Source organism: Falco biarmicus, chromosome 3, assembly GCF_023638135.1.
Source record: "Falco biarmicus isolate bFalBia1 chromosome 3, bFalBia1.pri, whole genome shotgun sequence".
Lineage (NCBI taxonomy): Eukaryota > Metazoa > Chordata > Aves > Falconiformes > Falconidae > Falco > Falco biarmicus.
Genome location: NC_079290.1, coordinates 25,647,298 through 25,663,664, shown reverse-complemented (window position 1 = coordinate 25,663,664; position 16,367 = coordinate 25,647,298). Strand labels below are relative to the sequence as shown.

At 36.7% G+C, this 16,367-nt stretch overlaps 1 protein-coding gene across 1 annotated transcript in view; it reads right to left on the bottom strand.

Annotated features, from left to right (window-relative positions):
- Positions 1–5,285: 5,285 nt before the first annotated feature.
- ANGPT1 (angiopoietin 1) overlaps positions 5,286–16,367 on the bottom strand; it is a 171,630-nt gene continuing 160,548 nt past the window's right edge. The window contains exon 9 of the mRNA XM_056332771.1: positions 5,286–7,697. Coding sequence (XP_056188746.1) covers positions 7,537–7,697 — 161 coding nt within the window. The 3' untranslated portion in view covers positions 5,286–7,536. The remainder of the gene's footprint in view (positions 7,698–16,367) is intronic.

Genomic DNA, 16,367 nt, shown 5'->3' with positions numbered 1-16,367 from the left:
ATTCTTTGGTTCTTTCTCAGGCCTCCTGATGTGTGGCCCATATACGTATCTCTGGTCTAGTCAGATTGTAGTAAATGTAACATGACTTTTTAGAATGGTTTTGTGTGATTCACCTTTCTCCATCACCTATGGTTTTTTGAGCAACATTTTTACTCTGTAAACATCATTGTTTTCCTTAGGGAAAGTCTACACTGCTATAAAACCAGTGTATTTTTAGTCCATTTGGGATAAATTGAAATCAGTGGGAGTTCAGTGCTTTTAAAACTGAAAGCACGTACTTAAATATAGACTTAACTTTGACCATCCATGCTGGACATCCTAATACTTTTTAGCAGTGCCTTCCGATTCCTTTCTTTAGATCTTTTCATTGCATGTTTAGTTGATTCCGGCGATGACCACATCTTTGGAAAAGCTCCTTTTTGATCCATAGGTGGCAGCAGACAGCAGGAACTTCATACATAAGAGCTCCTCTGCATCTCTGAGTGACCCCAGATGGCAGGATAGCTTGCTTTGCTGTAGGATGAGTTCTTTACCGTTTTCTGCACACATCTAGTGGTTATTTAAATGATATTTTTATATGTTTATATTATACCTAATTGTACTGAAAATATAAGCATTTTTTGCCTGGTTTTTTTTGTTGGGTTTTTTTGTTGTGGGTTTTTTGTTTGTTTGCTTGCTTTGTGTGTGTGTGTGTGTGTGTGTGTGTGTGTGTCTGAATACTTACATGTGTAAAACATTAACTGGAACAGGTTAGTCACCTTATAAATCTCCTTCGATTTCCTGTATTATACATTGACTTGCAGTAGTATCATTTAATCTGTTTCAGATTCTATCAGCCTGAGCCACATCTAGTCTTTGGGCTGTGAGGCAGCTTACAGTGGCTGGAAAGGAGATTCAGAAGATGCTGGTGCCACGTGAATTTGCGCAAGCCACACAATGGAAAAGAAGCAGTGACAGAGCTGCTGGCTCCTGTCTAAACTTCTGTTAATAAACCCATAGCCACAGTCACAGAGGTAAATTTCCCACCTCTTCATTTTGCACTGTTGGGTACTCAAAACTGTTGTTGCTTATAAATTTATTTTTACAACAACAAGTCCAATGTATTACCTTATTGTCTTTTCCCAAAGCCTTTAAAACTCTAAACACCAAATCTTTGGTAACATGTTAAAGGCAAGAGGGTGTAGTAGTCCTCTTGAGTAGCACTGGACACATCTCCACCTATGCGTTTAGAGAATTGCCTGTCTCCTCCTGTGGTAAAACCAGAGTTAGTTTCTTAGTCTAACAAACAGAACAAATAAGTGGAAAAGCCTTTGGCTATTGAGGCTGTACTTCTTTAAAAATACTGACATGTATTTGTATCACGTTTGGCTTGTGACCAGGCAGTCTAAGAGCCAGCACCTTCACTCCACAGGGGCTGCTTTACCCTGTGCACAGCCTGGAGGTGTGCAGAGGCACCACCTCCTGAGAAACTGCCATCACAGTGCCTCCTGGGCCGTGCTTCTCTCCACTCTTGGGACAGCAAGTTATACCAGGAGAAATGGGTAGGAGGGGGAGGGGGGGGGGGGGCTTGATGACTACTCCATTGCCTGGACTAGGGTACAGATAGCCCAGATGTGGCTTTCAGCCAGCAAGATTTGGGCAGCTGCTGGTCAGTGTGCAGGGATGGGCCAGGTTTTGTGAGACCCAGAATCTGCACTGATGCTCCAAGGAGTTTCAGATTTCCTGGAAGGACTGAATGAAACCCCTCAAAAAAGGCGGTATTGGTGCCTGGCAGTGTGATACTCACTCCACATGAAAGCAGAGCAGAAGACTGGAGACAAGAATCACTGCATGAGTCCAGGAGGAGAATTTTGCCTGGCGGGGTTTATAGAACAAACAGCACTAAGTGGTGATATCAAAGAGAGATTAAATAGTCATCTCTGGTAGATGAAAGATGACCACCAAAGCACAGGCCTTTAAATTAAAAAAAAAAAAAAAAAAAAAAAAAAAAAAAAAAAAGAAAGAGTAAAACATATATCCAGGAGTTCTGCTCCATTACTCAAAAGAAAACAAACCAGTAGTTCAACAATGCAGCTGAATGACATCAGGTCTGAGATTTGCAGTTTCCTTTAGAGCAGACAATGATTCTAAATATAAGCATGAGAGGGCTACGAAAGGATGGAGATCCACATCTTTCAGTGGAAGAGTAAATATTATCCAAACTTGATTTATCTACTGGTCGATTCTTGTCTCATGCTAAAAGCATGAACTGCCTCTCAGGCAGCATGTTACCAAAAATTCCTCTAACAAGTGACTGCTTTTTAAGTATTGCTTTAGATTTTACCATATGTCAATGTATCTCCATTGCACTGTAAATATTAAATAAAAGCAGAAAGTAAAATGGTGACAGTGTTCCTTTTAGGCTTTTTAAAATTAAGTGAATGCTATTTATCCTTTAATAAATATATTAACAGATTCCTCTGCCTAATTCTTCTTAATTTTCTTCCTTTTCCTGTGCTTTCATCTTTGTCATTTCTACATAATCTTTTCATCAGACTGACTTTCTTCTTTTGCTGGCCTTGCCTTTAGCTCATTAATATGATTGCTTTGCATTCTTACCTGTCTTATCCTATAACAGCCATTTTCTCACTCTTTTTCAATTCTTTCTTACCTATCTCAGTATATCAAGATTCTCCAATTTTCCTTTTCCTTGTTTCAGAGTTTTTTTCTCCCTCCTTTTTCTATTGGGCTGAAGCAGGTGACTATGAGTTACTCTTCTGGAGGCCTGTTAGGGCTCCTAGGGCTGACCTGGCAAAGTATTCATTTTCTGTTTAAATAGAAAGAAGGTCCTTTGTGTACATATGTGCCGATTTTTCCCTCCATGGCCTTGCAGAGCAAATGACTGTCAAGAAAGGTACCTTCCCATGGTTTGGCGGGGACTACTTTGCTCTCCCCACAGGTGATGTGGTTGTGATCACAAGCATCTGAAGGTCTTTGGTTTGTTAAATGTGGCACTTCCTGTGACTACTTCCAGGCAGCAGAAGGCAAGCACTGCCAGCAGTTTGAAAGGAGGCACAAGGGTGCTATTAAAGTGAGAGAAAGCTAAGAAGCATAGTGATAGAGAAAATTTATGGTAATACTTTGGAGCTCAAGATTATCTCTACTAAGACAGCTAGGCCTTCATGTACTTTAATATATCAGCGGTTTTGGGGGGGTCATATTTATATAGAGTATATATCCATTCTTTAATTTTCTTCAGTGGAACTCACTGGTTTGGAAAATTGCACAGACCATTTATATGGAGAATAAGGTCTGCTCCCAACAGAAATTTTAGCTAGTGGAAGAATAAAGACTCTAATTTCAGAAGATTTTGCACGGGTGTAGGTTCCATTTCATTATCAGTATTTAAAATTCACACAACAGAATATAGCATTTTCTAAAGGAACTTTTCAGTTTTTAAAGGGCTTGGTACAGAGCCATCTTGACATAACCAAAAGTAGCTTGTCTTCTAAAAGATCCATACCGAATTGATCCCTGTGCAAAAATTAAAAAAGCATGCAAACAACACCCCCAAAGCATACAAAACCAAATGAGACCCCTAGATTCCTGCTCATACGAGGAGGAGCCAGGGAGAGGGTGGTAGACCCCCCTCTGTGTCTGAACCCACTCCTGGAGGAGAAGGGAGTTCTTACACTGCGTGCCAGACATGGCACAGGAAATGTGGAGCTGCTATGTCTCACGAGTATGTCTCACAAGTATGTCTTCCCTGTCTGCCTTTTCCCTCTTTTCATCACACTCCCATATCCCTGCCTTCGCTCTTTCCTGCTCTCGCTCCTCTACTTTCCACATGCTATCCCTTAATCCTCCCCTCCTGCTGGAATTAGCTCTTTTCATTTATTTCATTTTTGGCGCTTTCTGGATTTTTTTTTTCTTTTTTTGGCCTGAGATTACAGTTCCTCTAGCTAAAATTTAGAAAAGATCATTTTGATTGGTTTTCTCAAGTTTTCTTCAGACATAGGTCGGAGTCAGGCAACACCAGCAGTCAGCTGTATTCACAGGAGTTACTGCCTCTCTCCTCAAGCTGTCCGGCTTGTGTAAAAGCTGGTAGGTAGGAATGCCTTTTGGCAGAACTGTAGCACAGTCTGGTTGCAAATTAAGCTTGATCCTACCTAAAGAGTTAAGCTCTTATTGTGATTGCTGTTTCAGTTTTGTTCTTCCCAAAGGAGGAATGCTATGCCAATTCCAAACGAGGTTATTTGAGGCATGGTCAAAACTGTGGTTTGAGCTGGAGGTCTGCAGAGAAGAACGTTGTTATTATAGCTGGAAGGGTTTTTTAAGGAACTCTTGTCTTGGGAACCTGTTGTACAGAGGATTATAAATGTATATGACTTGTCCACCTAATAGGGCAGTACTGCATGCTGCGGCACTTACAAAATGTCATTTAAATTACATCTCCATCCTTAGAAGATATTAAAAATTAAGGATCTATATGCTACAGAAAACACATCTATTGAACTGTGAAAAAATTGTGTATTTCAGTTTTATAAAAATTTATCTGTGGAGGTTAAAGTTACTATTACCATTGACATTGACTACTTTTTTAGGATCTTTCAAGGCAAGCAACATTTTAATATAAATCAAATCCACAAAGACCATTTTTACTACTTGTAACTCTTCAATTCATGTAGTACATACATCTTCAACTTAAGGAGCAAAATGTGCTTTTATGTAGTTACTCACAGCTTTAGTGTTGATTTAAAAAGCTAGGTTGGTCCAAAGGAACACAATGAACAAGTCCAATAAGGCAAAAATTCCTGAGAAAATGAGGATAAATTGACTACAAAGAGATGTTAAAACCAATCCCTGTAGCATTAAAAGGCATACAAATGGAGCAAGAGGTATTTCTGGCTAAGAGATCAGTAGAGATTTGTCAGTGCCATGGAACATGATAGAATGGGTGGTAGAAGAATACATAAAGCAAAAGAAACAAGCATTACACTTCAATTTGTATCTTTGCCTGTGGAATTCAAGAAACATTTTATTTTCAAGACTGATAGAGTTTTTTTATGATTTGAACTTGAAATAACAAATATAGTCCCATGGTTTCAATCAGGGAAATCAAATAAGAATACTGAAATATGGATGTGAAAGGTTAGAAATATTAATTTCTGGACAAACTAATTACACTCCCTTCCTAGGCTTTGTTGAAACGTATTAATATTTCTTACAAGGAGATGGTGGCTTGTAAAATGTTGTCAGCCTGTGACAGAAATGTATATTTAAGGCAAAGCAAATCACGGACTCTGCAATTTTTTAAAATGTTTTATTATAAAGGATAAGAAACCAAATCCACATTTTTTCAAACACAGATAAATAAACAGTAAATATCATGCTTTTGATTTTAAATGTGTTTTGCCTTTTGCAATATGATCTGCAAAAACGGCATTCCTAACTTGGAGATCTGCAAAAATATATCTTTTGAGAATATGGAGGAAGATGGATCACATACTTCGCACATAAATGAACATCATTTCTGAAAACTGCTGTTAACTGAGACAAAACAGCTCTGTGAAGAAACTGCTGAGTAAGGAGTAGCTTGGTAACTTGTTCAGCAGAAAACAGCAAATTAACCCTTAGGCAAGATTATTTCAAATATATATATAAATATATACAAATACACAAAACCAAAGAACTTCCCACTTAAAACCAAACATACATCAAATTGTAACAAAAACAGAGAACCCTGTGGGGCCTTATGATCTTTAAGAAGGGATGTTTAAAAAAATCCAAGCATTTTTTTTTCTATTCCATAGAAATAAACTGGTAAAAAAAAAAAAAAAGGAATAAAAGCAGAAAATAAAAGCAGTTACTCTGTTATCATTATCATTTTAAAAAGAATCAGACTTTTGTTGTGCCTGATCTCAGTAACGGTTTAATGAATGAAACAAAGCAACAAACAAACAAGCAAAAAACTCACCACATGCAGATTCTTCATGTCATGTTGGTCCCAATTTAACTGATGAGAATGGAATTTTTTATTTCTGTGGGAGCAGGGTAAACTTTTTCATTTTATATATAGCAGAAGTAGAACGACTGCAAGCTACTTTCCCAAATGGACTTTATTCATGACTAAATCCCAAGGGGCTGTAAATGCAAAGAGTTGTCTCTATACCCTCATGGGCCACCCAGCTAATTTGTTGCTTGTTATTATAGGAACTTTATCTTTTCCAGTAGTTGAATTATGCATCTTGCCCCACACTTCTGTAACATTTTAATACAACAAAATTACTTATTAGTAACCTGTAAGCAGTCTTTTAAAGTTCTTTTAATATTTATATCCTTTTGAGGCTTTGCACCGTTTGCATAGGGTCTGGGCTGCCTGTACAAATTAAATGACCATTACAGGAAATATAAACATGCTATTTACAAGTTCACAAATCTTTATTTTCTATACAGTTCTGATGAGTATTTTTTTATAGTTGTAGCCTAAGCACTGTGTAGAACTGGCATGCTTCTGATATTCACAAAAATGTAATAAAAAAGTAAAATAATTAATGATAAATTGTGCACATGCAGGGATACTGTAAAATGAATCCATTGCCTTAAGCTATGCATTTATGTAATTTTAATATACCCTAACAGTTTTCCTTCCTGTGTACTTTTGATGGAAATATTCCATGCAAAATTTTATATTTCCTTTAGGATAATCTTTCACATTCTTTAAACCTTCCATTAATTTTTCTGCATGACATTCAGACTGCCTTTAATGAAAGAAGAGAAAAACTTCAAAACACGGCTACTTTTGTTATCACACTATAAATCCTAGCTCAGGGATTATGCCAATTATCTGTTTTACCTCTGCAGAGCAACTGAAGAATTTATGCTTATCACCCTTATCATTCTTCATATGTTTAACTCAGTTAATTTATGAGAAACATGTCCTTAAAGGATTTAATGAAAAATAATATTAGCACAAATTATTTGACTGTGGGATTAACATAAATCCATCCACCATTGAAATTCAGTTCATTTAGGAAAAACAATATTTAGAGTGGTCACCGTGAGTGCTTTCAGGTGAGTTTTAATAAAGTTGTCTTTGTATCTCTGTAATCCTCTTTCACGGGTATAATGTTAGCATTTCACTGCTGAATAACATTCTGTTCAATAGATCATGGTTGATACATTTCAGTTCTTCAAATTGTGATGCTGTTGCTGCATAATCTGGTATGGTTTTGCATCTTTTATTAAAAAACAAACAAACAAAAAAAACCCACATCCACTGACAAGCGCCGGTTTTGGGCAGCATAACCAGATCCAGCTGTTCTTCTCTGGAAAATCATTGCAGTCACCTTCTAAACCAAGCTGCCTCCAGTTCTCAAAAAGTGGGGTGACTGTTGGGGAGTTTTTGTGGGTTATGGAGTGATAACGAAGTGATTTTTGCATCATCCCTATGTGTTGCTTCAAGAAGCCCTTCACCTTTTACCTTCAGACGGTGATAGTAGTGCTGCTGAGGGCAGTGTCGTCCTGCTTTGTTCCAGGATCCACAGCTGAATGCCTTTAAAAGTCCAAGGGCCGAATCATCATGGTGGTGGAGCGCAAGGAGTAGCTGGGGCCTTTGAAGTAATGCCACTTGATGCCGTTGAGCTTTCCATGGTTTTGCCCAGCTGTGTAGAACATCCCATTGAGATTGGAAGGGCCACAGGCATCAAACCACCACCCTGAAGCCATTAAGATAAACAGTTAAACCGTGAGGGCAGTAAGAATTTTTTACTTTTGTTTTATAGGTTTAGTTGATTAGCAAATTCTGGTATTCCCAGGCCCATAAGTACTCCTGGTGTGATGGTGAGAAGCATTTTAATATTTTCTTATTTTGCTCTTTTGTGCTTTTCTATAGCCAGTGATGCTGGAGGATGAACACTTGTATTTACGGAGTTGGAAAAGTACTTAAAGCTTAACTCATTCAGGTTTTATAGACAGTTTGTGAAGCAAGAGCAAGAGCAACAAAGACAAACTGCTTTGCATGTTTAGACAGTATTACAGTTCACCCATCTCACGTAAACATCAGAAAAAGTCTATAATTCATAAATATTTTGCAAATTTCACTTGTTGCATTATTTTCAGCATAAGCATGATTTAATTTTATTAAAAATCCTTTTCTGTTGCTTTAACTGTGATTGTTAAATTGCTCAGACAGATTTTTTGCTCTCAGGTTAGATGTTCTAGCAAACATGGGTTATGAGTACGGTGGTGCTGGCCTGTTATAGCAATTACAATATTATAATAATAAATAATCAGCATTCAGAATGGCGTTCAAGGAGACAGGTAGACTCTTTAAGACATATGATAAATTTATAAAAAAGACTCAGCAAATTAATTGAAGAACTAAGTGAAGAAGACAATTACAACACTGTAGGACACTGTCAGTTAGTTAGAATGCCTGTATGCATGGATAGATGATTTACATGATTACCTGAGTGTGCATGCATTTAGGTGACAGTATGGCCAGCTTCAGTCAAGGTATATTCATTGCATGTACAGTTTAGGCCAGAATAGTGATATGCAATCTTTAATCTTATTATTTTGAATGCAAAACCCTATATTAAATCTTGAGCCTCCTAATCTTGATCTTGAAATGTTCCAAACATGTTTGGGTCAGCAGTGTCAGGACAGTCCTTACACAGATACATTTGAGATTTGTTCACTTCTTTGCAAAACCTCAAAACTGAGAAAGTTCCCACCTGGCACTTAGAAAACTGACAAACATCCATTCAATTATTTATTTTTTTTTAATGGGTTTTTTAGGCACTTTATTTGCATGTTTACACGTAACAAAAAATTACTAGCTACCTGACTACCATTAAGTACAAAAAGATATTAAAAATTTTACTGGCTGATATAAAAGTTAGGCCTAGAAAATTGCCAACTGCCTTTTCTTTCCCCTTACCATGTCTGCTCTTTCCGAGCAAGATGTGCGTTTCTACTCATTAGTCCTTTGAATTCTGTGTGCAATTGCATATAATTTGTTCTACTGGAAAGACAAGGAAAGAAATGCCTTGCCCAGATGCTTGTGATTTTAGTTCACTGCTCCAGTAGCCGCTTTGTAAAATTGTTCTGAAAAGTGAGGTAACAACAGATTTAGGAAAAAAAAAAAAAACAAACAGAATTTTGCTTTCTGAGGGAAAACCAGCAATCTGGTTTAGAGAATGGCCCTGTGAACAGTTGTGTTGGCATAACTGAAGGAGTAGTGAACCAAGAAATTAGGCTAAAAAAGATGTGTGACAGCTCAGGAACTTTTCAGCCTGATTTTTCTGGCAAAGAAAATGCATGTAGAGCCATACCTCCACCTTTGTGAATGCTTCGTTAATATAGCACTGAAAATAAACTGGAAATATGTACCAAGTACTTGAGAATATCACTAGTGATGACAGAGGTTTTTCTACCATGTGCATGACAATGCAGAAAATGCAAACTTACTGGAAGTATAGGTTTTGTTGCAAAGTGTATGCAAAAAAAGTCATCTTGCCTTTAGACTTCTGTGGTGAAGATATGTATATGTCTTCAGCCAACAGACAAAATGGCGTCAGTGGTGAAAAAGTGTGAATCTTAAGATCTATTTTAAATTGTTGCTTTAAGATGAAATTAATCAGTCAACTCCCTTGTCTACATTCCCAAGATCTTTTCTTGTTAAGATGAATTTTAGATTGCCATAGGAGTTAGAGTTTTAAGGAAGACTCTAAACAACATGAAACTTGGCAACACCAAGATTACAGAACACAAACTAACAAATATAAACTAGGTGACAGGCTGACTCCACTGAAAGTAGTGGGAGTTTTGCTGTATATCTTGATGGGAGTAGAATTTTTTCCCCAACACCTTACAGAGTAACTATGTAATGTAACAGAAAGATGCTTAGTTCCAACTGAGGAAGGCAGAATGAATGCCCAGACTGCAAAGAACTAATATTCCCAACGTCAAAAGCTATATTAACCTCAATGGCTAGGAAGTCTATTTGCCAGAAAGATTTCTGCTGGGTTTATTTTTTGTTGGGATTTTTTTTTTTTTTGGGGGGGGGGGGTGTTGGTTTGATTAGTTGTGTTTTTCAATAGTAAGACCTATGGCTTTGTGAATCTTTAGCACAGACCTTATGCCTCTTTCCATGTAACAGGGTTGTACTGAACATATACCTTCATGTCTAAAGGCAAATAAGATCATAAAGATCAGGTGGTGTGTTTTGCTTTTGGTGGTTAAATGTCACTTTATTTTTAAAAGTTGTTTCAGCCTGCACATCACAGCATTGTAATCTTCCCAGGACCCCCTTGCAAACCTTTTTCAACACCACCAGCAGTGGCAAACTGATTATCTAGTGAGTGGGTACTGAATTATGCAGATGTCACTGTGGACTGAAATGCAGAATTTTAAATTTCATGTTTCCCACTCTGACTTCTGAAAATGGAATGAAGCTGTAAGAATCTCCTTTTAGACAATGTGCACTGCCCTATTGAATCCTCCAGTTACATCATATTCGGTGGTTAGCCTTCTATCTACCTATAATAAATGCATTGTATGAAGGTATTTTGAACTATACCTTACTACTACTGATATGATATTTACCATGATCAGCCTTCAGATCCAGCCCTTACTCTCTCCTTTCTATTCAGATCTGTGTAATTTATGTTTCTTGTCTTCTAAAGTAATTTCTTAGATTTTGGATAATACTTATTGGGATTTTTGCAGAAGTAACACTTCATAATGAAATCTTGAGGGAAGAATTTATGCCAGATAAATTCTGGCAAACTTCTATTTTGATACAATTGACCTCCCTTTGATTACAGAGTTATACCTAAGGGGGCAATAACCAAAGAAAGAGAAAGCTGTACAGCTGATGTTTTACTGTAACCATAGTGTAATCTTGTAGAAACTTAAGACAAAGTTAAACAGAGAAAATCTAATCCTCATTTTTCAAAGCTTGGACACAGATGCAGCTGGGTTCTGTTTATGGTGTTGGGATGAAGACCTGGCAAGCTGCGCTAGTTACTATTTAAACTTAAAGGAACAGCAATAGATGCATAAATGGCCTTCTTGGGGAGAAAGTTTTCAGTGATGTCCCACAAAATGTAAATTAAAAATGGAATGAGTCAAAGAAACACAAAATTTTATAAAACTTTTTGAAGACCTTCTCAAGTCTCTCATCATGGATTTATTCTAAATAAATATCCCTCTCAAAATGTGTTTTAATGAGCATCTTTTTATTTCTCCACTATACTGTTCTTATTAGTAAGACTATGATTTTTTAATGATATTTCCTAGTACTACATTAAAAAGTTGGGTTTATTTTCTGTCTCCCCGCCCCCCCCCCCCCCCCCCCCCCCCTTCCATATAGTTACTACTCTTCATTCTCCCCTGCAGTCCTCTGAAAGCTTTTCATTCCCTATAGGGAATTATCACAAGACTTCCTACTCTGTGTCTCAACACCAAAATTCACATCTTTGAATGAATACGAAGGAAACATTTTTTTCAGACACCTTGTATATTGGAGGGAAGTGGACTGGAAGCAGTGACTTTCTTGTAGCTACAAAGAAGTAAGGGAATGTAAATCAGAGGTTTCTGAAAGAGATTCCTTTCTGCCTTGCAGAAAACACCAAATCAAGCAGGTCCAGAGCCGTGAGACAGTCTGACCCAAGGAAAGACACACAGTAGTTAGATGTTGGCTTATTCCCTGGAGTTCAGAGGATTTTCCTCCCATGAAGAATTCTATTTTTCAGTACAAGGTAATGGCTTTCCCAAATAAGTGTCAAGTCTTCTCTGATTAGCAGTAAGATTTTAACCTCAGATATGGCTTCTGTCAATACTTTCCATGGGATATTAGAATCAGGCATGAGAATAATGAAGCGTGGGCATTATGAGAAATAATAATAGAAGTAAGATTTTAAGAGTGACTAATGAAGAGGTGAAGAGACGGCTTTCATAAAAAGGTTAAGAGAGGTCTTATTCAGAAACACAGGTAGTTTCTTCAAGTTGCTGTGTTCATGAAGTCACTAACTGCTTATTTGAACTGAGTTCAGTCCTTTGAGGTTAGCCCACCTCTAATAATTTGTATAGTTCAAGCAGCACTACTATCTCTGTTTGCAATAAATATCCTTAGGTCATAAACTATATTGCCCAAACAAAAAAATAATTTAGATAATAGATTGATAAGTTATTTGAAAGTCCAGCTACACAAATAAAAATGAATCTTCACTGTAGACAGCTGCTCTTCTGGAGCAGTTAAACCATACTCAGGTTTTGTGAACTCATGCTTTAGTCTGTAATTAGTGCTGCTGTTACCACTGGGAAGCTGCTAAATTTCATGTCAGCTCTTTTCATTAAAAAAATTTATTTTGAAAGTTTCAGCCTACTTAAGCCACCTATCACCAGACAGTTCAGCTCCTCACAGCTGCTTGTACTACTGACAGAATAAGAATGTATGTTGATAATTTCCACAAATTCTTGCAAAAAACTACCTAATAAAGGAGAATTCTTCAAATGAGTAATGATATTACATGAAAAAAAAACACGGCCACCTTTTATAATGGTTTTCTGAAGTCAAAAGGATAATTTTTTATATGGTAGAATCTTTGTCAAAAGCAACATTATAAAAATTTGTATATTGTAAAGCTTAACAGCTTTCCTTTTTTAACTTACTGCATAAATTGTAATTAAGCATATATGTATGTAAATTTATTTGTTCGTAACCTAGTGCTTGTCAATTCATGAGTGCACTATAAATCTAGCGTGCGTTGGGAACTTGCTAATGAGTACTCAGGTTTGATAAAAGGTTCTTAGTTGCCTTTTACATACTAAAAGAACAGGTGTCTAAACCCTGCACATTTGATGGCAGACCTTTTCTTCACATCTCTGCTCCCCCTCCTGAGTTCACTGAATACTTCCAAATTCAGTAAGTTCAATACAATCCATTCAATAAGATCCAAAGTATGTTTGAATGGTATATCTGTATGGGTTCGTGAGATAAATGGATCCTAGGAAAAGCCAACATTTATTTCTAGCCCTCTAGGTTTGTCTATAAAATTTAGTGCATTTGGCAACAAAGCCAGTAAGAACAATTTCTGATAGCAAAATACTGAAATAGTCTTCATTGTTCAAAAGATGTAACGATTTATTTTATGAAAGATTTCAATGTTTCTGACTTTCTGTACTTTAAAGAAGTGAGATGGTAATACTTAAGTTCTGCTTGACTTTGCAGTGGTAACTTCTCAGCTAGAAGACTGGGTGCAGTTTTGAATGACACCTCAAGCTATTTCTGGAGCTACTGGACAGAGTCCAAAAGAGTGAATGTAAGAGGAAAGATTTAGGGTTGTTTAGTCCTGAATTCGAAAGACAGATTGCCAACAATCTCAAATTCATAAAAAAGCTGCTGAAGAAATCAGCTTTTCAATGGAATGCAAAGGAATGGTCTATTCTTTCTAGTGATGAAGGATAGGACAAGATGAAACACACTTAAATTATCCTAGAATTAGTTTAGTCAACAAGCACAGCTTTCTAATAAGTGTAGCCAAACTCAGTAACAGATTATATTATGAGAATGAATCTCTGTCTCTAGAAATCTTAAAGATGAATATAAAGACAGAAAGAAATAGATAGAGATAACCTTGTGTTGGAAAGGGACTCTGGAATTCATTTCCAGGCCCATATTCTTTTATTCTGTTGGAAAGGGACTCTGCAATTAATTTCCAGATCCATGTTCTTTTATTCATTAGAGTATTGGATTGACCAGACTATCACTTAGAAATTGGTACTTGATGTTCTGAAGATTAAACCAGAATTTAGCTGTCAGGATATAAGACAAAAAGGCATTAGCTTTTCATATCAACTGGATAACACAGTCTTTTCTATAAGGACCTTCTTATGATGTAAAAATAACATGAAACTTGCAGACTGCTGACCATGTTCTGATCTTCTAAATATATCACAGAATAATTTTTAAGTTAGTCACTTCTTCATGTATTCCTAATATTTTATTACTATTGTCCATACTTAACTCTGATAAACATAGCGATATGGTAATGATTTTGTTAAAAGTGCTGACTAGTCATATGTCTAATGAAATATTTCTAATATTTCAAGAATTAAACAAAATTCTGATCACTTTGTATCTGCATGGCGGTTATATTTTTCTATAAAAATGTTAGGCAAAATAATTGATACATTAGGAATATTTTTTCTAAGTAACTTCTTTATGAAAGCAACAATATGTATAAAACCTAAAATTTGTTGCTTTCCTGTGGAAGTGGATGTATTTCAAGGTGTTCAAGTGGGATACTTTTAAGTGTGCTGAGGTTGCTACTTCTGAAATTTTTGTTTCAAAAAAAAATCCAAGAGAAACTGTGGCTTTTTCTGATTGGATAATGTAAAGGCAGATTTCTATATTCAGCCAAGAACTTCCCTACAAGTCTTGACAAGAATACCCCATACCGTTCTTGCCAGAGATTCTTTAAATTCACCACTCAGAGAAAAAAAAGCAGTGAAAGAACAGGGAATGAGTGCACCACTGTTGGAGATTGTCATTGAGCAGTCTCTCGCTTAATAGATGAGAAATCCATTAAGAATTACTAAATACGGAACTGTCTCTGACTCGAGAAGCCCCTGAGATGCAAAAGATACTAGGAAAATATTCAGGGGAGCTATCATTTATTTGCATTGTATTTATGCCTGTACTGAGGCATCTGCTGCTGACTGCTGTCAGAGGAGACTGCAGCTGGATGGACCTGTGCTTCCAGTAAAATATAAAAAGTTATTTCAATAATTTTATGCTGTTTCAATCCTAGCAAGACATCTAGAAAGTCTCCCCCCATCGCTCTGTCAAACTATCTCAGGGATCAGAAGTTTAGCAGTGTTCTTACTTATCACCTGAAGCAAGGTAAATGCCTGTGTGAACATCTCAGACTGCAGCCAATGCAAGACAAAGCAAATCACCTTAAGACTCCTTCATGATGGGCCAAGTTACCATGAGTCACTTTCCAGTCACTGAAAACAATTGCACAAACAATTCCTGGGACTCAGCTGACAGGTGTTATCCTTGTGGGATGCTCTAACTTGGCCTTGTGCCTATGAATTTGCTCCAGACATGTTAAGTGTTATTTTATTGGAAATCTGTCTGAAACACTTTGGACATCTCCTCACTGCTTCATTCTGGTGACAGTTTGTTACATTTTAAGTGATGTTTCATGCAAAAAAAAGTGTATGTAGCTCATTGGGGTACCCTTCAGAATAATGCTTGAAATTATATGGGGATATAACAGTTTTTTCAGTTTACTGGCCTGAGATGTCATACCATCTTAACAGGTATTTTCATGATACAATTTTTTTTTACTGTTTTGACAAATGTTAAGTGTAAATGAAGAAATTATTTGAATAAATATGCTTTGCCTCCCTTTAAAGTAAACTAAGCATGCTTAGTTTACATTTTTGAAGCAACTAAAATATTTAACTATCATGTAAAGTTCACAGGGGCTAAGAACCCAGCTCATGCATGTACTTTTGAAGCCACTCCGTAAAATCAATGTTAAGATAGAGTCAAGTAGCATAGCATGGCTCTTGAACAGACAAGAAACACACACAAACCCCCCTGTTGATGCTACTGTATTATTCTCCCAGTATTTAATTTCTCATTCTGGGGAAGAGGGAGGAGGGAAAGGAGGAGAGAGAATAATATTTTTTTCCAAAGACCAAATAAAACTGACAACTAGTAAGATCACAGAGAGAAATGTGTGTTTTCCTTCCATTTTTATTTTCAGCCTTGACTATGGCCATATCAGTCTTGAGCTTCAGCTTATCTCAGTCTTTATTCCTGACATAAATATATTCAGTTCACCTCATAGAGATTACAAGCTCACCCAAACTGTCAAGATAGCTAGAAGTCTGCCTGTAGATTTCATATCATTCATCATTAAAGAGCTCTCTGTGATGTTGCCAAAACTAACAGAGTCTGATATCTTTTGGAAAAAAAAAGAGGTTTTTCAAAACCTGTTATCATTGCTACTTTTCTTAATTAGTCTTTGTCTATGGTACAAAACTGAAATCTACTCACTAAACAAATGTTTTGATATTTAATTAATTTCTGATATTTCTCAAAGAATAAGAAAGTCATTGCAAAGCATAGCAGAGTGTTTGAGGAGAATTCTAGCATGATTAAAGTCTTTCTTTTTGAGAAGAACTAGAAATTACTCAGTGCTGTACAGCCTATCTCCAAAAGACTAGTACTCAGAGTCTAGTCCAAAAGGCTAGACTCATCTGTCTCCGAAGGCTAGCTGCATCTTGTTTTACTCTGCAGTAATTTGTCCTGTATGTGGTTTCCTCAGCCTTTGGTCATTCTCTCCCTTCCTCCTTATTTC